Source organism: Salvia miltiorrhiza, chromosome 1, assembly GCF_028751815.1.
Source record: "Salvia miltiorrhiza cultivar Shanhuang (shh) chromosome 1, IMPLAD_Smil_shh, whole genome shotgun sequence".
Classification (NCBI taxonomy): domain Eukaryota; kingdom Viridiplantae; phylum Streptophyta; class Magnoliopsida; order Lamiales; family Lamiaceae; genus Salvia; species Salvia miltiorrhiza.
In genome coordinates, this window is record NC_080387.1 from 44,824,987 (window position 1) to 44,845,206 (window position 20,220).

At 37.6% G+C, this 20,220-nt stretch overlaps 2 protein-coding genes, 1 long non-coding RNA gene and 7 other non-coding genes across 10 annotated transcripts; 1 reads left to right on the forward strand and 9 right to left on the reverse strand.

Annotated features, from left to right (window-relative positions):
• Window positions 1-269: 269 nt before the first annotated feature.
• Window positions 270-2,417, reverse strand: LOC131008657 (uncharacterized). The gene is made up of 4 exons (XM_057935620.1): window positions 2,391-2,417; window positions 2,052-2,289; window positions 688-1,934; window positions 270-482 (listed from the first exon to the last, which is right to left on the reverse strand). Exons 1-4 carry the CDS (start codon window positions 2,415-2,417, stop codon window positions 270-272), a joined length of 1,725 nt encoding a protein of 574 aa, XP_057791603.1.
• Window positions 2,418-6,142: 3,725 nt separating this feature from the next.
• Window positions 6,143-7,063, forward strand: LOC130985493 (protein TRANSPARENT TESTA 1-like). Its single transcript, XM_057908497.1, has 2 exons — window positions 6,143-6,504; window positions 6,582-7,063. The coding sequence occupies exons 1-2, from the start codon at window positions 6,247-6,249 to the stop codon at window positions 6,972-6,974; spliced, it is 651 nt and encodes a 216-aa protein (XP_057764480.1). The 5' UTR covers window positions 6,143-6,246; the 3' UTR covers window positions 6,975-7,063.
• A 5,232-nt stretch (window positions 7,064-12,295) lies between these two features.
• On the reverse strand, window positions 12,296-12,379 carry LOC131007470 (small nucleolar RNA SNORD25). The gene has a single exon (XR_009096169.1). It is a non-coding gene; the product is annotated as a small nucleolar RNA SNORD25 (small nucleolar RNA).
• A 2,469-nt stretch (window positions 12,380-14,848) lies between these two features.
• On the reverse strand, window positions 14,849-17,481 carry LOC130985503 (uncharacterized). Its single transcript, XR_009088986.1, has 2 exons — window positions 15,514-17,481; window positions 14,849-15,236 (listed from the first exon to the last, which is right to left on the reverse strand). It is a non-coding gene; the product is annotated as an uncharacterized LOC130985503 (long non-coding RNA).
• Window positions 15,522-15,664, reverse strand: LOC131007438 (small nucleolar RNA snoR136). The gene has a single exon (XR_009096138.1). It is a non-coding gene; the product is annotated as a small nucleolar RNA snoR136 (small nucleolar RNA).
• LOC131007471 (small nucleolar RNA SNORD25) lies at window positions 15,717-15,800 on the reverse strand. The gene has a single exon (XR_009096170.1). It is a non-coding gene; the product is annotated as a small nucleolar RNA SNORD25 (small nucleolar RNA).
• On the reverse strand, window positions 16,034-16,159 carry LOC131007424 (small nucleolar RNA snoR77). Its single transcript, XR_009096125.1, has one exon. It is a non-coding gene; the product is annotated as a small nucleolar RNA snoR77 (small nucleolar RNA).
• On the reverse strand, window positions 16,425-16,514 carry LOC131007404 (small nucleolar RNA snR60/Z15/Z230/Z193/J17). The gene has a single exon (XR_009096106.1). It is a non-coding gene; the product is annotated as a small nucleolar RNA snR60/Z15/Z230/Z193/J17 (small nucleolar RNA).
• LOC131007420 (small nucleolar RNA U83) lies at window positions 16,619-16,697 on the reverse strand. Its single transcript, XR_009096121.1, has one exon. It is a non-coding gene; the product is annotated as a small nucleolar RNA U83 (small nucleolar RNA).
• LOC131007412 (small nucleolar RNA Z43) lies at window positions 16,950-17,047 on the reverse strand. Its single transcript, XR_009096114.1, has one exon. It is a non-coding gene; the product is annotated as a small nucleolar RNA Z43 (small nucleolar RNA).
• Window positions 17,482-20,220: the final 2,739 nt, after the last annotated feature.

A 20,220-nucleotide genomic window follows, 5' to 3' on the forward strand; every position in this document is an offset into this window, starting at 1 on the left:
GCATTTTGCCGTCGGTAATTAACGATTTTTTTGTAGTGCAAGTGACATAATTTTGTAAGCTATTAGTATGAAAACTTTGCAACACATCAATAAAGTAAAACGCATTAAGCGTTGCAGCGCAGTGGCGGATCCAGGATTTTTAAATTGGGGGTACAAAAATATAATCTCATAAACATAAATATAAAAGATACTTTAATGTTAAAAATACTATATCTTAAAACATTGTTCAAAGACAGTAAGATGCAAAAGAAAATTAAATAACTATATATCTAGTTTATCTTCCGACGAGTCTTCATTTCTTCAAAGCGTTTGACGACCTCATCATCGGAAACTTGTAGAAACATATCTTTCTCAATGAAAGTGACCAAACAATCATTTAATACTTGATCCCCCATGCTATTTCGCAACTTATTCTTGACATAAGTCATTCCAGAAAACACTCTCTCCACACTTGCAGTGGCAACCGGAAGAATCAACACCAACTTAATTAGCAAAAACACTAGAGGATAAGTCATATGTCTCTTTGTTTCAACAAACTTCATAGAAAGAGAACTAATATCCTCCAAATTTTTAAACTCATCATCTCTCCTCATATCTTCCATGAATATATATATCAAGTTGACATTCAAGAGTTGACAAATCAATGCTTGAAAATTCAGAGGGATAAAAAGTTGCAAGTTTGAGTACCTTTTCCTTGTCATAAGAAGAGAAGCCATCTTTAGGATTTAATGAAGCCATGCATATGAGCAACTCCATATTGACCTCATCAAATCGGTTGTCAAGTTCTTGAAGTAGTAAATCAATTACCTCTATAAACACATCAACCCGAAAATGATGAAGATATGAAACTTGTTGAGCAAACCGCTTTGATCTTCCTTGAGGGATATAACAAGCCTCCATATCCGGAACAACAATCTCATTATTATTGCAAAATGAGATTACCTTATTCAAGTGAGTCTCCCATCCATTGTCTCTCATTTTCTGTAATGTCACTTTGGTCAAAGTGACAAGTCTCATAGCACTAATAATATCTTGATCTCTTCTTTGCAAAGCAAGACACAAATCATTAGTGTACCCAAATATAGTAGTCATTAGATGTGCCAAAAACACAAAATTAAATGACTCTAGTGAGTACAAAATGCCTTGAGCTTTTACCTTATCATCCGAGTTAGAGCCATTCTTCCCAATCATCACAAGAACTTTAACAATTGTAGAAAACAAGTTCATGACATTCAAAAGACTTTTGTAATGAGAACTCCAACGAGTTTCTCCGGGCCTCTTCAAACCAAGTTCTTGATTTAATCCTGATCCTGTTTCAAGTTCACCAATTTCCAAAGCTTGAGCAACTTTTTGTGCTTGAAATTCTCGAATCATTTCTCTTCTCTTACAAGAAACACCAATCACATTCAACAAGATCGCAAACGTATCAAAAAGCCAAACACACTCATTGTTCTTTTTTGCAATGGCTACAAGAGTTAGTTGAAGTTGATGAGCAAAACAATGGACATAGTAAGCACTTGGAGTATCTCCCCTAATCAAAGTCTTGAGGCCATTTATCTCACCTTTCATGTTACTAGCCCCATCATATCCTTGCCCTCGAATCTTGGATGGACTCAATGAATGTTCAACAAGTAGGGACATAATTGCACTTCTAAGAGACAAAGCCGTGGTATCACCAACATGAACAAGTCCAAGAAATCGTTCCACCACCTTTCCCATTTTTCCTTCAACATAACGCAAACAAAGAGCTAGTTGTTCCTTTTGGGACACATCACTAGACTCATCGGCCAATATAGCAAAGTAGCCATCATCTAGCTCCTCCACAATTCGCTTGGTTGTTTCTTTAGCACAACAATTGATAATATCTTTTTGAATAATTGGAGATATCAATTGACAATTGCCGGGAGCATTTTCAAAAGTGACCTTTGAGATGACTTCATTATGTGTGTTCAACCATTACAAAAGTTCAAGAAAATTTCCCCTATTAAGGGATTCTTCATTTTCTCTATGCCCACGAAATGCCATCCCTTGTCCCAATAGAAAACGCAAACAAGAAATTGAAGCTTTCAAGCGAATTTCATACTCTCTTTGAATCACATCAGTGGTATTTTCAAAAGAAATAAGAATTGATTTTTTCTTCTCATCTCTTAAGTTTGCATATTTCTCATAAGCAAGATTGTGAGCACTTTTAACACCACCAACATGTTTCAGAAATCTTTCCGGTTTATTCCATGACTTAAATCCTCCATTAACAAATGCATCTCCCCCAGCATTAAGCCCAACTTCATTCTTCAACAAATAGCAAACAAAACAAAATGCGGCATCTTTCTCAATACTATATTCAAGCCAATCCCATTTTTCAAACCAAGAAACACTAAATCGACGCAAACCTCCAAGGTCTTTGCGAGGAAAATCATGAGTTTTTGGTTGGCAAGGTTTTTTCAGAATATATGCTCTCCTAACCGCATCTCGTTCATTTGGAGGATAATCCATTATGCTAATTCTTTTTCCCGGGTCATGAGGAAGAAGCTCAACATCATAAATCAATTCTTTATCCTCTAATGGCACACTAGTACTACTTGAACCACCCAAATTTATAACATTTTCTTGAGCTTGAGGTAACTTATCTGTTGGAGAAGAAGACTCACTCTCTTGAGATTTCATTTTCTTGAACATAAATTGCCGAAGATCGGGTTGTTTTGTCATTCCTTTTGATTTTTTTGATTTAGGAGTTTCACTTGCCATTCCTACATGCAAATTCAATACACAAATATAAGAGTTCTATAAAAAAAATTAAAGTCTAAAGTTATTCACAAACATAAACAAGTTTGCATATCAAATAAGTAGAAATATAATTTATAAATTAATTAGTTATTTTGTGAAATAGATTATGTGCATTATATAATATCTTTAATTTAAACAAAAAATATATAATAATACTTTAGAATTGAATAAATGAATCGAATTATAAACGAAAAATTAAAGAACGCGATAAATTTAAAATCAATAAAATATTTTTCTTACCTCCAAAATCCTCCAAAACTCCTAATATTTCTTTTAGAACAGTTTGTTGTGTAGTCAATAATGCGTGGAATATGCCAATATTTCGTCCCTCTTTGATTTTAACTCTTTTTTATTCCTTCAGAATCGTCTCTCACTTCGTGGCTTTCAAAAGAAATTGTATTTGTGTGTATGTGTTTCTCACATACAGATACAGCCGCCGCTTTCTAATTTTTTTTGTAATCTGTATTTCTCAATTCTCAACATTTGTACACACTTTTTAAAGAAGCCGCCCTTTTTGACTTTCAATGGGCCCAAACCCATTAATATTAAAATTTACATTAAAGAAATCGGTTGGATTGTTTGGTTTGGGGGGACAAAATACTTAAAACAATTATAAATACATAATACTACTAGTAAAATTTTTTTTTTTTTGGGGGTACAGCTGTACCCCCATCGCTCCATATGGATCCGCCTCTGTTGCAGCGGAGTAACTTAAGTGGATTACATGTATGAAGACATGAAATCATGAGCCTAATTTAGTACTTATGTTTCAAAGCTTCGGTCTGCCTATATCCATCTGCATCACAGCTTAACCTGCACATTTAGAAAACATATGCGGGGCTGAGTATTCAAAAGCACTCAATGGTCACATGCCGAAATAATTTGAAAGCTTGCTCTTAGAGCTATATACTGAACTTGTCATCTCAAGCATCACACATGAGTTTTATTTAAATAACCTGTGCACGCCAAAATTGTAAAACTTCTATATATATCATCATAACATCATATACGTCTGCAGACAATTAACATGTATGTACCATAACTACGCATCATGTAACCTTGTGTTGAGAAGTAGGCCTCCTTCTCAAACACAGTGATCGGCCCGAAGGCTCCCGATCACAGTGACTGGCCAACCCGCTCGATGACTCACGGTCACAACTATGTGCACAAACCCTTACTGACATCTCGCTTCAGCATAGGGTCGATATCGTCTATTTCATGTAACCTTGTGTTGAGAAGTAGGCCTCCTTCTCAAACACAGTGATCGGCCCGAAGGCTCCCGATCACAGTGACCGGCCAACCCGCTCGATGACTCACGACCACAACTATGTGCACAAATCTTTACTGACATCTCGCTTCAGCATAGGGCTGATATCGTTTATCTCTCGTAGATGCATGGTAACATACAAGTTCATAAAATAATTTGGCAAGTCAATAACTTTAATATAACTTCATTCATATAAACATCATTAAATAGTGGGCACTTCAAATTATGAGTTTAGAAAGCCCACCTGATCGTGGTCTGACGACACTAGTAATTCTGAACTATTGCTTTACACTTGCTTGTATCCGACCTTCTTTGATGAGCAAACTGCTGTGAATTGTGAATGATAGAAGCAAACCGCTGTGAAGAATTGTGAATGATTTGTGTTTGGATGGGTATTTGCTTGTGTAGGGTTGCAGAATGGGGAAAAATGAAATTACGGTAGCTCACGAGGTTTATACTGATATAAGTCGGTTGGTGAAGCAGTTGACTAAAAAGATGAGCTACGTGTTGATCTAATGAGCTAATCTGCCTTAACAATCTTAAAACTCTAATTTACGCTAATAAGGCTGATTAATATTTAGTGATGGGCTTGGGCCTCTTTTATCCATTAACAAAAAGCTGAAATAATAACTAGCCCAAATAATAATTATTGGGCTTTTTGCATAAAACCAGTGTTGTGAAAATCGAACGAGGCGGCCGCCTTGAGGCGCGATAAACCCGCACCGCATATACGCCTTATGCATTTTTTACAAATTAACGCCTTAAAGAAATTGAGGCGCCGCCTCAAGGTATCAAATTATGAATGAGGCGGTGATAAATAAGTTAACTTTTAACCTATCACAGCCGCAATATTTGACCACTTTTATTCTCTTATTTCCAAGCTATATCAGCCGCAACTTTGGGGATGGTGGGCCTTAAAAATATTATAGTTTAACCCTAATGTATTGAAAGTATAAATAAGATGAAGATGAGGATCTTGATGATTGGGATGATTAAATTTTGAATATTTTACAAATTGAAGATTTATTGTTTTTTTATATATATTTTCATTAGTTTAATTATTTTAAGACTTTTAAACTCATAATTTATATATATTTTTTAATTTTTAAATGGTGTTATTTGTTTTTTAAAATTATTATGAGTTTTTTTGTGTGTTAGGTGTGAGGCTTACGCCTCAAACCGCCTCGAGGCTTACCGCCTCGCCTCGACGAGGTAAAACGCCTCAATCCCGCCTTAAGATTTTCACAACATTGCATAAAACTGAGACTTCTCTTTCTTCTTTAAAATAATAGAAAATAAAAAAAATAATATTAATAATATATATACTGTAGTGAAAATGTCGGATGTTACATAAGTTGAGGCTCAAATTATCCCACGTTGAGAGTATTGTTAAGTGTTAATTGTGTTAATTATAAAAATAAAATTATTTAATTATATCTGGTGATCCCTTACCAAAAAAGAAACAAATGTATAATTTTAGGTGAGGCAGGGAGTATAATTTGATTGCGTGTTACCACATAAGTGTGAAATTTACACACATCCATGTTATACAGCTGCAGGATGCGAGTTTTTTCTTGTCGTCACCGCTCACTCATATAACATATCACAAATGGACGATTGAAAGAAAATTACAAATGAAATTATTAACATGGAATACATAGGCATTAATGGTATTAGATCATCCAAAAATTAACCATGAGTGTACATAAAAGGGGCAAAACTTATAAATCCTGCAATCTTCAAAAGGGCCTCAGCCAAAAGCACCTACACCCACAAGAATAGGCAGTAGTGAGGTTTAGGAAAACTAGATGAATTGGAAGCAAGAAACATAAATGAAATGGACCCTATATTTTTCCAAGTAAAGACATGGTTTAATCCCTCCTGCAACATGTATTTCCATGTCAAGCAAACCAGAAATTCTGATTGAGCATTTGGAATTCATGGAATTCTTCCATAAATTCCAAAGCTGCTGCTGCATGGCTCATGCAACAAATAGAACCCCCTGGCCCAGATCAATTAAGGCAGATTTTAAGGTTTGTGTTTTTCTTACCAAAAGTGGAACCACCGCAGATTAACTATCGCCTCAACAAATTCAATGCTCTTCCAATTCTCACTCAACCAACTCATCAATAAATCTCTCCACAAAAAATAAAATATTGTGTCAAGGGTTTTGTTCTTGACAAAAAAATCAAGAAATGGAGCCCTTCGACTTCTTCCCGAGAAAATCAGGTGAAATGGCGTTGCAATCGAGGCAGTCGTGCGACGAAGACGACGATGCCGCCGCCATCAGTTTGCAAATCGGGCTTCCAAACTCGGGTTCAGGCGGCGGAAAGAAAGAAGCAAACTCGGCGGCGAAATACTGGATACCTAGCGCTGCACAAATAGTAGTTGGCTTCACTCATTTCTCGTGCCACGTGTGCAAAAAGACATTCAATCGCTACAATAATCTTCAGGTGATGATGAGAAATGATATAGTAAATGATTTGTAGTTGTAAATACTCTTGAGGTGATGATGTGGCTGTGTGTGTAGATGCATATGTGGGGGCATGGATCGCAGTTCAGGAGGGGGGCGGAGTCGCTGAAGGGGCGGCAGCCGCGGGGCATAATGGGAATTCCGTGCTACTGCTGCGAGGAAGGGTGCAAGAACAACATTGACGAGCCGCGGGCGAAGCCGCTCAAGGATTTCAGGACGCTGCAGACGCACTACAAGAGGAAGCACGGCAGCAAGCGCTTCTCGTGCCGCAAGTGCGGCAAGTGCTTGGCCGTCAAGGGCGACTGGCGCACCCACGAGAAGAACTGCGGCAAGCGCTGGCTCTGCGTTTGCGGCTCCCATTTCAAGCACAAGAGGTCCCTCAAAGACCACGTTGCCGCTTTTGCTTCCCCCCACCGCCCCTCTTCTCCTCCTACTTTTCTAAAACATTAATTCATCAACTCTACTTAATTCTACTGCTACAACAACCTACCTAGTATCACTATATCTCTAGTTGTTTCTCATTGTTTAATTTCGATAAATGTTTGTTTCCATTCTAATTATAACTACTTTGATTTTCACTTAATTTCAACTTGCATTTCATGAGTAATCTCCTCATCATTCTTGTTTTTATCATTAACATCGATGCTCAACATGTTTGATACACGAGTCTTACAATAATAGTATATTTGCTCGAATATTCACAGATATATAATCACAACCCAAAGAGGATTATGTACATCTGAATGTGGGATATCCGAATTTGTCCATTCTAATTAAATTAGGGTGTGTTTGCTTTTTATCCCTAAAAAAGAAGGGATAATATAATGAGGTATAATTTATCAGTTAAAGTGGGGACCACATTTTTTATATCTAGTTTAGTTTGAAGGATAATATATTTATCCACTGTTTATAAGGTGATATAAAACTATATTATCTTTTCTTAGGTATAAAATTATTCATTTTCCAAGGGCTAAGGAGCTGCCCGAAAAATTATACAAGCTGCTCAAAGTTTTTCATACATCAAAGCAAACAAGATATAATAAGGTGGTAAATGTAGCTTATTCCTTCCTTATACCTCAAAACGAATGCACCCTTATTGTTTAAATATATAACATGACTTGACAGTAGAGATGGCAATGGATCCGAGACCCGGTCCAGATCCGCGGATCCAGACCCTTTTTTCCGGATTTGGACCTTGCAAAATTTGGACCCGGCGGATCTGGACCGGATCTGGACCACTCTCTAAAAAATCGGATCTGGATCTGGAGTAGTTGATATAAAACCCAGATCCGGTCCATGGACCCGGTTATATTTAAATATATAATATTTTTATTTTTAATAATATGTACTCCCTCCGTCCCGGTAATCTTGTCCCCTTTCTTTTGGGCACGGAGATTAAGGAGTGTTGAGTTAGTGTTGTAAATTGTAAGGTCCCACTTGTTTTAAAAAAAGTAAGTATGAACTAATTATCTTTGTGTTTATCTTCTTTCTTCTTCACCTCCTCCCGGCAACAGTAGGCGGCGGAGCCACACCTGCGCCACCTCCCTCCCCGGCGTCGGCACAGCCACCGGCCTCATCGCCGCCTCTCTCCATCCGGAGCAGTGAACAGAATCAAGCAAAAGAACAAGAATAAAAATCAAATCTTTAGCCCAAGAACAATTTCTTCAACAAATTTTTGCTAACCAAGAACAGAAAAACCAAGAACAAATTTTTCATCATCTTCATTAACCAAGAACAAAATCTGGAAAAGCCAATAACAGAAAAATGAATTTCTTCAACAAATCGTTAACCAAGAACAGAAAAGCCAAATTTCTTCAACAAGTTTTCCATCGTCTTCGCTAACCAGGAGAAGGCATCGCGGCGGCAGCCCTATGGCTGTACAGTCGCCGGAATCGAAGGGGTGACGTTTGGATTTGAGGATTTAGGGCTCGGAGGTGGAGAGAGAGGTGGAGACGGGGAAGGGAAGCTGATGGCGAGGCAAGAGAAGAGAGAGTTTAGGGCTTAGATCTGTGCTCGACGGATTTACAGAGAGGGAAGGAGGGAGGCGGCGACGGCGGCGAAACAGAGGAGGAGAGGCAAAGCACCATGAATAGAGGGGGAAGAGGGGGGCGGCGCTGGCGGAGCATTCATGGGGGAGCGGATTTACAGAGGGGGAAGGGGGGAGGCGGCGGCGGCGGCGGCAGAACAGAGGGGGAAGTGGGCGGCGGCGCCGGTGGAACAGAGGGGAAGTGAGCGGCGGATTTAGAAAGAGGTGACTTGACTTCTTCTCTTCCCGTCGTGCTGGTGTAGGTGAGAAATAAAGAGGGTGAGAGAGACGAGAGAGTAGGATGAGTGAATTAATTAGGATGTTGTTTAATTAACTAATCAAGCCTTAAACTTTGCCAAAAAAGGAAATGGGACAAGATTATTGGGACAACCCAAAAAGGAAAGTGGGACAAGATTATTGGGACGGAGGGAGTAATATTTTTAATTCTCCAACCCTAAGCTCATTTTTATATTTTTTTAAGCTCATTTTTATATTTTTTTTCTTTTCTTGTTTATGTTTTTGATAAGTAAAATGTATTTATTTCATGAAAACACAATATATATATATACAAATAAATTGATAGTTCTAATTGCAAGTGAAACTAGGCACGAAACATGTTTATGCAATTTAGCACATGTGGCTGGAGTAAACCTATCCTGGCATGGGGAGGAGAGAGTAGTAAACTAGTAATCATGGAAGTAAACAAGCTGATCTTACAATTGACAATTATAAGATAGTTAAATGTAATTTGATGTAGGAAATATATTTAAGTATTGCTTATTCGAAATATTAATTTTAGTCACAATTATTTTAGAAAAGAAAATAATATGGATCTGGGTCTGGACCCGAGACCCTGTGGATCTAATGGATCTGGGTCTGGATCCCATTTTTTTGGATCCAATGGATCTGGATCTAAGTTAAAAAACATGGATCTGGATCTGGACCAAATAGGATCCGGTCCAGATCCGGCCCATTGCCATCCCTACTTGACAGTTGGTATATATGTTAAGAAGTGATTAATGTGGCTATCAATGGCCAATTAATATAATATCAATGGTCAATTACTTCAATTAATTTCGTGGTTATCACATTATTTTGCGAATATCATATAACAATGTATTTTATATTATTACACATTTTTTCGCAAAAGTGCGTAATAATCGCAATTTTGGAGGCGGCAACGACATTCGAAGTTTGGCGGTTGCGGCGTTGGCGAGAGAGAGAGAGAGTGGAAATCAAGGCGGCACAGATCGACACAACACAGAGAGAGGGGCGGCGGCCTGGACTTCTACGACGTTAGCCTCCTCAACGACTACAACCTGCCGATGATTGTGGATGCCAGTGGCGGCTCTGACGTGTGCATGCCGACCAGCTGTATGACAGAACTAAATGGGGTTTGCCCGTCGGAGCTCCGGATCGGAGGCGATTGCTCTCACTCTAAATTTTAAGGGGGCATTCATGTCGACTTTAATTTCTCATTCTTTTACACATCTTATTTCTTTCTTTTCATACCTACTCCCTTCGTCCATGAAAAATTGGACATTTCCATTTATATTAGTAGAGTCCACACAATTCTACTCACATTTAAAGTGAGAGTCTTACTCCACTAACAACTCTACTCACATTTTTTTAAAAGGGTTAATTGCCGCTAAATTCAAAAGCTTTTAAAAAATTCGCGATATTCTCACCAACTTCAAAATCGGCATATAAATACATGAATTGAAAATCCGTTCTTAATGTTCCCAAAATTATTAACTCCGGCGAGATGAGGTGGCAATCACTGATTATGTGTCAAATACATGGCAATTAGGTATTACATGTCATTTTTTTCATTTTTTAATAATCTTATTTTATTAAAATATAATACTTTATTAATAAATTAATTTACAAAAAAATAAAAAAATCCTACCCCCATCCCCAAACACCCCCAAACCTACCCCCCCAACCCCCCGACCACCTACCCCCTCTCCCCTCTCTCATCCCTTCCCCTACCCCCCAACCACGCCACCACCGCGCCGCCGTCATTCGTCTGCCCAAGCAAACGCCACTGCGCAAGGAGGCAGTGAGGAGGGTTGCTGTCGTCGGGAGTTTTAGAGAGAGAGTGGAGGGAGGCAGGCATGGTCAGCGGTGGCGGCGGGAGAAGGAGGAGACCAGGAGGGTGAGGTGACGCTTGGAGGTGGTCGAAGAGGCCGGAATCTCTGTGGGAATTCGATTGTGATGAGCTTGATTTTGAAGCCGGAATCTTGGGCCTTCTTCACTGGGTCGGAAAAGACAGGGGTGGAGATGATGGTGGCTAGGGTGCGATTTCGAAAACTGCAATTTGGGGCCTAGGGCATGAGCGGCGGTGAGCGGCCCGGTTTTATGAGGAGCAACGGCGGCGAGGAGGCCGCGAGGAGGGAGGCCACGCCGCGTAGAGGGGAGGGGCGAGTCGCTCCCCCCTTCTTCTTGTTGCTCGAATCCTTGATTTTCCATTGTTGTTGCTCGAATCGTGAGCAACGGCGGCGGGGGTGTTCTGGTCTAGCTGGGAACCTTAGATCGAGAGAGGGGAGAGGGGAGAGAGTAGAAAGGAGAGGGAGACCAGAGACGAGGGAGGCTGCGATTTGGGGCCTAGATTCAGGGAGGGAGGCCGCGATTCAGGGCAGGGAGGGGCTTCGCCATCCGAGCTTGAAGCTCTCGCCGGCGACCTGGAAATCAGAGCCCCAATTTTGCTTTTTCTTTTTTCTTTTTTTTTAATTGTGGTTGGAAATAAAAACGACGTCGTATTGTTTTAAAAAAAACGACGCCGTTTTCTTGCACCGCCGACTATGCCACGCTGTATTTACGGTAGTCCACGTCACCTTCAATTTGGGGGTTTTTTCTGAGTTTGGGAACATTAAGAACAGATTTTCAATTCATGTATTTATATGCCGATTTTGAAGTTGGTGAGAATATCGCGAATTTTTTAAAAGCTTTTGAATTTAGCGGCAATTAACCCTTTTTAAAATATGAGTCGTCTACAATGTGACATTTTTTTATGGAGTATTTTCTTTTCTTCGACGGCCAAGACATACATATTTCTGATATCGGCCATGATATTTGTTATCAACCTAATACAAATATTTTGATACCGACCATGATATTTGTTATCAACACCGATCAATTTATAAATGATAATACTGCAAAAGCTTTAGTTTCATTCTTGGATCAATATTGTTACTATTGACAAAATGCACAAGTATAATACCTCTGGATATGATTTTCCTACTAGTTCAAATGATTTTTTAAGAGGTACAAATTCGAATGTTTTAATTGTATACAACTCAAATCATTTTACAATAAAGGATTGGAAATGACTTTTAAAAACTGCCCACAAAATATTTGCTATGATGATAGTACTGATGATATGGGCATTTGCTATGATGATATGGGCACATGATGATAGTACTGCAAATCGAAAGTTCAAGTCACCTTAAGGGGTAAGCCAAACAACAAAGTAAAAAATTACCATTACAATTATGAAAAGACATCCAGCAAACAACAGAGTAAAAATTAACAGCAAACCATAAGAATATGTTCGCAGTCAATTATTTTGGGTAATAGTAAAAGAAGAAGTTGAGAATAGATTGGAATTGTCTATTTAGCTCCACTTGTTGCAAATGCCACACACAACTGTTATAAAGTATGACAAGTTGCAAAATCCAAGACAAACACAATAATAAAATTTCGTACATAAGCAAATATACATAAGTAAAAATGAAAGGAAAAAAATGGCTCAGTCCCTTAGATGTTCAATAATCACGATCATATCCGCAATCATTACATGTCTGTAAAAGTACTCATCATCGCCATTTCATCACATATTATTATTAATTATTAACTAAAAATAATACTAGTAGAAAAATGTGGCTGCCCCATTTTGATCTTCAACAACAACCAAACAAGAAGATGGAGTGATAAAAACAGAGCAACACAACTACTATTGCTTCCAGGGAACGAGTTGATAGGATACCAAGTTTAAATGCAACAACCAATAGCGAAGCCAGCAACAATCAAAGACTCAAATGACCATTAATACAATAACATGAAAAACAGTGAGATCGGATGAAGAAAGTAAATGTTCTTTAAGACAGAAGGAGGTTGCCTGAATTTCCACTCAAATTATTCATGTAAAAGTGATACAGTACATATATACATAAACAGCTTCAAATCTCTGGCAAATCAAAAACTTCTAGAAAGGGGATTTGATATCATACCTAAAAGTAAGGTCGACCTCCTTAGAAATTCAATTCCACTTAATCCTTAATCTTCTGAGTCCCTGCCGAAACTATATTCAGAAAGTTGAATTAAATCAGTAATCATGTGCTTCCTCCATGGTTAAAACATGAGCATGGTAGACTTCATGACAATAAAGGCATGGGGAAGACAATTTCTCTAGTCATCATCCGACACAAAAATTGGTATTGAAACACCAAAATTGCTTTTAGGATATTGAAGTGTTCCACATTGGATTAGAGATAGTGGCATGAGCCACTTTATATGGTGAGGCAACCCTCTCCCTTACAAGGCCTTTTAAGGGAGGAATGAGCCCAATATCCATTTCTAACATGGTATCAGAGCCAACCCAATCCAATGATGGATCCCCCCAATATCATTGTCAACAGATGGAGTTTGGGATAGTCCACGCTGCACGTGACATAGGATGACATAATTGCATCAGCAATCAATATAACTCCTGAATCTACTTAATTCAAGCTGTCGTGACTATCGCTAACTTATACAAGATGCCCCTACCTTGAACTTTGGTTAAAGACAGTAGCATCCAGCGTAATGTCACAGGTCAATTTCACATTTCAATACACTAGGAACATACAACACTGCAAGCATTTGACACCACTCACCAAAAACATAAATAAGAATAGTAAAACCTCTACAAATATCCAGTTAAGAGATAAAACCAGGCAGCACAATTAAAAAAATCAACAAATAAATTAACCCACGACTCTATTTTCAAACTTCTAATATAGAATCTATGTTGATGAAGGAGACTATTTATATTTCTTATCCACAAATAACTAAAAGGCCTATTTTTCAATGAGACGGAGGAAGTAATATTTTTTTGGATTTATGAATGAATAGATAAAGAAAAAAAATAAAAAATAAATAAAAACCAACATTGCAAACAAAAGATGTTGAAATTTGGATCACAATGCAGAGTAAATTATCAAAAGGGGAAAAAAATGGAGGTTGTAGATTTACAGATGACTAGTTCAGAAGTTGAGTGTTTCTGAGATGGCACACATCAGTCTCAATCTTCAACTTGTGAGCAGTTTTGAAGAGTTACAAAATTTGAGTGATTAGATGCCTCAGCAACATATATAAGCATATTCCCTCAAAAAAAAAAAACTTATATAAGCATGTGAGAGTTTAGGTATCCAGCTACTAAAATCTGCACAAAATTCACATGAAGAAGTTTTATGAGTCAACCCATTGAATATCTCTTTGAATATCTCACACGATATATGCCACATCACACCTGTTTTTTGCTTGAAATGTGTGATATTTTGATCTCATATCTGATTTGGAGCATAATGATGATTATGAAATAAGTTTCATGGCAATTGAAATGAAGTTGATTGGCAAATATTAGCTTGAGGAAGAAGCTATAAATTCAATGATGAACCAAATTCTTTACATTGTGGTCGCATTGGATCCAAGGCAAAAGATGAAGTATGTGCATAAATGCTTGAAATCAGTTTACGGAGCTAAATCATGGCCACTTTGACTAGTGAGGTTACATACTCAATGAATGAGATGTTTAGTTCTATATGGGGTTCTATAGGGTACCTCGAACACCTATTACTTCCACTGTAGCTCCATCGGATTTGAACGATCTTACACTCTTATCTATCTAGCTTTGGATAGTGAAGAAGAGCCTGATGAATCTAATAAGAACAAGCTTACACTCTCCCTCACTGAGAAGCTACACATATTGGCAAGGATAAGGTTTGTAAATTTGATATTTTGAAGTGATGGTTGAAAAATAATCTATACCCACATCTAGTTATTTTCGAGCCCGCATTTAGCAAAGAAGGTCGCATTTTCTCCTCATATAGGGGCTCGTTAGAAAGGAAATTTCAAATAGATGTTGTCTTATTCAATATTGTTTGTTAATAATTTTCATGTTTTATTTGTCCATAATGATAATTAATGTTAATTAGGGATTTGCATTCAATCTGGACCGAACCCACCCAAATCAGAACAACCCAAAACCGAATTTCTAAAATTTATCAAACCAACCCGAACCCACTGCACTCACAAATTTCTCCAAATCTATCATTTTTATATAACTTTTAATACATTACAACTATCATTTCAAACATTTTGGAATAGCGAAGGTCATTCTAAAATTTGGGGTCTGTTTCTTCCACAAAACCATACTATATTTGCAGAAAGTGAATATAATTCCTTCTCTGCCACTACCCAACTGCAAACTCCACACATTCTTGATATCTACAAGGATTCTAAATTATTCCTTAAAATCCAAACGCCGCCGCTCCAATGCCGCCTATACTCCCTTCGCACTCCCGACTGCAAATGCCTTCTTCAAACACGCTTGCACCTGGCGCTAAAGAACACACCCTCAACCGATTCACCAGCCTAGAAGCAGCTCAAGCCGCACAGCACAATCGAGCACTAGGGCAAGAAAACTATTTATATTTGTTAACAATAAATAAGACATTTTCCAATTCAGTAAATAAAATCATGTGCCTTCTCCATGAATACAACATAAGGGATAGTACACTTAATGATGATAAACACATGAAGGAAGCCAATTTATCTAGTCATCATCCGACACAAACATTGGCAATGAAACACCAGTTTCACCAAAATTGCTTTGAAGATGACATATAATTGCTTTAGAAAGTCATTATTATGCTAAACAATACCAAATAAATGGAAAACAAATAATGGAGGTAAAATTACATTGAAATGAATGTCGTTCGCCAACGTCCAAATGAACTAGAAAGGAGCATCACCGGATAGCGAGGGGAACTTGTTTATATAGCTTCACTTGTTGTAAATGCCACACAAACTTGTGTTTCGTATGACAAGATACAAAATACAAGCAAAGCAGTAGAGATTTTAATATTTGAAAAAAAAAAAAAAGTAAAGTGACAAGAAAACGAAATGGCTCAGTCCCTTAGATGTTCAATAATCGCGATCATATCCGCAATCATTACAGGTCTGTAAAATTACTCATCATCGCCATTTCACCACATATTATAGTAGAAAAATGTAGCTGCCCCATTGATCTCCAACAACAACCAAACAAGAAGATGGAGTGATAAAAACAGAGCAACACAACTACTATTGCTTCTAGGGAACGAGTTGATAGGATACTAAGTTAAATCCAACAACCAGATAGCGAAGCCAGCAACAATCAACACTGAAATCAACATTAATACAATTAACTTAAAAATAAAAAATATTGGATGAACAAAAAAATGTTCTTGAGCTTACTAGACCAGCTTCAAAGAATAAATCAGCAAGTCTGAAGAGCAAAAGGTCATTATACGAGCAGATAAACACCTTCCTTCCCATTCTTCTTTAAGACAGAAGGAGGCTGCCTGAATTTCCACTCAAATTACTTATGTAAAATTAATACAATCACTTTTCCAAAAAGATTTTGAAAACTAAAATAAGTTTGAAAAATAATAATTGAGGCCTCATTGAGAAGATTAGAAAGTCTACACATGATATTCAGACATATGCTTGTCTTTATAAAGTTTTTAATCATAGGCCCATAGATGAAAATCCGAGAGATTTAAAAGAATATTACTACTATATTTACAAAACTCAACTAAGGAAAATATAATCAGCAAAACCTTTTGATCTAATGTCATCAGATAGGAGCGAAAGACTAAAGAGTATTATAATCACGAATTAGTCATTTGAACTATGCATCTAATCATCACTTGACCGATCAGAGAAGTAATTTTACGAAAAAAAGTATATATATACAAGTCTAGTGGAACAGAGATCCAAAAATTTTAAGGCAATAAAAAAGGAATTTGAATTGGATGCAACAAGCCTCAGAAGGAAGGCAGTAGTGTGTTCATAATCAACGAATAATCATTAATAAAATTCCACTTCAATCATCATAGGCAACAATCAAATTTTCCAAAAACAAGAGTAGATTTTCGGAAATGTGAACACGGAAAATTCAAAAAAGAATCCAACACTATACGAGCAAATAGCATCGTCATAGAGAAATTGGACTGATGTCCGTGCTTGGATCCGGTGATATGCTTGCCAACAATTGAGCACACAATCATCGGTAAACATATAAGCAAGCAAAAAAGGGGAGCAAATAAAATAAACCTAGAAAAAGAAATGAGAATTAGAATTTTGGAATGGGAGGACTCAGTTTATGGGTGGTGATATATCAGTATGGTCGGCAAGGCAAACAATATGCCATTACGACGAACGAGACCTATCACAATACTCATCATTGCCCACAAATCAATTAAAATCAGTCTTCAAAAGCTATGAAACCTGAAAAAGTTAGAAATGTGTGTGTGTGTGTGTGTGTGTGTGTGCAGCGGCGATGCAAAATGAAGAGAGAAAGGGTGCTACTTAAAGGGAGGCGAGGGAGGCCACCGAATTAGGGTTTTGGGTTTTGGTTTGGAGTAGGGGTGCGGCGTCGCTCAGATTAACATATAATGCGCTGGAGTATAACAGAAAAGTTTTTTTTTTTTTTTAACTCAAAACAAATTCTTTTATTATTATTATTATTATTATTATTATTATTATTATTAATTGTTGTTTTTTTAGGGAATTATTAATTGTTGTTATTACTTCACGAACGTAAGTTATTTTTATTGCAAATGGAATACTTTTTGAAGGAAACTAACTTCAATTGTTAAATAATCGAAAGTGAAATCTCGAAAACAAAACAAATGAATCAGCGTCAATTAAATTTGTAAGTTTAAAAGAGAAAAAGAAGAAAAAAGGTAACAAAAAAATTGTAAGTTAATTCGTCTGATTTTTAATCATTTGTTTACTTTTCTTGGTCGGTTGCTAAGTTGAAATAATTCTAGTTGTACTAGTAATATTTCATAAATAATCTTTTAATGTAAGGTTGAATTGGAATAGGCTTTACAACATTCTAGATTTCTAGTATCCATAGTATAGCTCCTGTGATATATGGATAGAATTATCGGGTTGATAAATGGGAGGTTTATGTAGGACAACAATAGGTATTGGATTCGGCCCAAATGCGTGAATTCAAATATATTTTTGTAGAATTTGGATTTCAAAATTTTGGACACGAGCTCGATGAATCTGAATCGGATTTGAATCTGAATTTATAAAATAAATATAAATTTGAATTTTTAATTTTTAGATTCGGATCCACCCCAAATTCGACCCGTGGATCCCTTTTTTTTAATATATTATATTTTATATTTACTTTTCTAATAATATAAACATAAATATAAATATTAAAAATCAATACATAATACTAATACTTTAAAAATCAATACACAATACAAATACTTTACGCAATATAAATATTAAATATAAATATATAAAACATAAACAAAAATATTAAAATCAATACAACAATAGATCCGCGAATCTGACGGATATAGATCTGAATCACAAATTTTCAGACCCGTTGAATTTTGAGACGGATCTAAATCTCTGTAAATAAAATGGATCTGAATCTGCTATTTATAAGATCCGATCCAGATCCAACCTATTATCATTCCTAGGTCCATGTGGGTTATCATGTCCTACTCTACTATAACATAAATAAAATTATTCATTCATAAAGAAAAATATTTTTATATTACTTTTTGGCAGTTATAGAAAATAACACTTCAAATATTCGATGTTTGCATAATAAATTTTAGGGTATTTTAGGGGAACATGTAAACATGATAGGGATTTGGGAAATATTCTACTTCTTTATTTGGGCAAAATCATGACTTATATGATCTTTGTGTAATCACAACATCATCTTGAAAGCTGCACAACTTCTGCATATGTGCTTAGACTTGAAATATGACATTATTAATAAACGAAGCTGCACACCTTCTGCATATGTGGCAGTGTTAGGGCTTGAAATGCAACTTGAATTATGTTACTTGGGAATTGTAGTTATGCTAACTCTCTCACAATCATCACAAGCATGAGCACCAAACACACACACTTAACATGTTCATGCAGAGCATTGCACATGTCACCAGAGGGGGGAGTAGGGTGTATACTCATAATCCACAATTTACAAATTCAATATTGCTGCTCAGCGAGTTAAGGGGGAAACAATTGCTTCTTAGCAAGCCAAGGGAAAAGCAAACGTCAAGGGCAGACCAGAGGAATCATTTTAACCGTAAGCCACGAAAGTTGGTTGCGCCATCCGGGCCCTCCATGCTCCGTGCAGGGTGTTCTCTTAACCGTAAGCCACGAAAGTTGGTTGCGCCATCCGGGCCCTCCATGCTCCGCGCAGAGGTCACTATTTAATCGTAAGCCGCGAAAGTTGGTTGCACCCCCCGGGTCCTCCATGCTCCGCGCAGAGGTCACTACTTAATCGTAAGCCGCGAAAGTTGGTTGCACCTCCCGGGTCCTCCATGCTCCGCGCAGAGGTCACTACTTAATCGTAAGCCGCGAAAGTTGGTTGCACCCCCCGGGTCCTCCATGCTCCGCGCAGAGTGTTCAAGCTTGGATGGGAAGAAGCAAATGAATGCATACAAAGGAGGGAAGCAGCAAAGGAATGCTCTGCCACCGTCCGTGATTCCTATGCTCTGCCACCATCCGTGATCCCAATGCTCTACCACCGTCCGTGATTCCTATGCTCTGCCACCGTCCGTGACTCCAATGCTCTGGCATGATTTCAATGCTCTGGCATGACTCCAATGCTCTGGCATGACTCCAATGCTCTGGCATGATTTCAATGCCCCACCGTGATTTCACTGGTCTGCCGTGATTTCAATGCTCTGCCGTGATTTCACTGCCATGCCGTGATTTCAATGCTCCACTGTGATTTCACTGCTCTGCCGTGATTTCAATGCTCTTTCGTGATTCCAATGCTCTCTGTTACTCTGTGGCTGCTCTACCCTACTCTATGGGTTGCTTTGATCTATTCTAATCGCTGCTCAGCGAGAAATAAGCCGCCTTTTGGCGTGCTACTATCATCCATCGGTCTTCTCATGCGCTGGTTTTCTTACGCGCGGATTATCTATTGGATTTCTCACGCGCTCAACAATAGGGTATATTGTTCAGACTCGACAAATATTTATGACGGGTTTCCTCACATGATCAGAGTATCATATTTCTCAACTTCGACATGGGTCTTCCTATGTTATTCGGGTATTCTTGCAACGGTCTTCTGATTCATCCAACACAAAGCATTTATATTGCTTATCTATGCAAAGTATTCAATATGGGGTATTCTCAGCGCTGGTCTTCTTATGCGCCTAAAGAAATGGAAATTATTTATCTTTGTCAACATTCAACAAACAAGAAGGAAATCTAACTTGGAACTACAATTCCAAAGTCAAGGGAAAAATGCTTATCTTTGCTTTCTTAAAATATTAAAACTCTTATGTCTTCATGATTTGCAGGGATTAAGGAAAACAGCACAGCGCTGGCTTTAACAATACTTCGCTGGCTGAACACGAAGAATAC

Excerpts from the sequence above, each read along its gene's own strand:
- LOC131008657 (XM_057935620.1), bottom strand. The coding sequence starts at position 2,417 with ATGATTTTCCTCGCAAAGACCTTGGAG. Across the intron at positions 1,935-2,051 it reads CTTGAAAGCTTCAATTTCTT|TCATCTCAAAGGTCACTTTT; the intron begins GTTTGCGTTTTC and ends CACATAATGAAG. Across the intron at positions 483-687 it reads CTTCTTATGACAAGGAAAAG|TTGGTGTTGATTCTTCCGGT; the intron begins GTACTCAAACTT and ends TTGCTAATTAAG.
- LOC130985493 (XM_057908497.1), top strand. The coding sequence starts at position 6,247 with ATGGAGCCCTTCGACTTCTTCCCGAGAAAATCAGGTGAAATGGCGTTG. Across the intron at positions 6,505-6,581 it reads ATCGCTACAATAATCTTCAG|ATGCATATGTGGGGGCATGG; the intron begins GTGATGATGAGA and ends CTGTGTGTGTAG.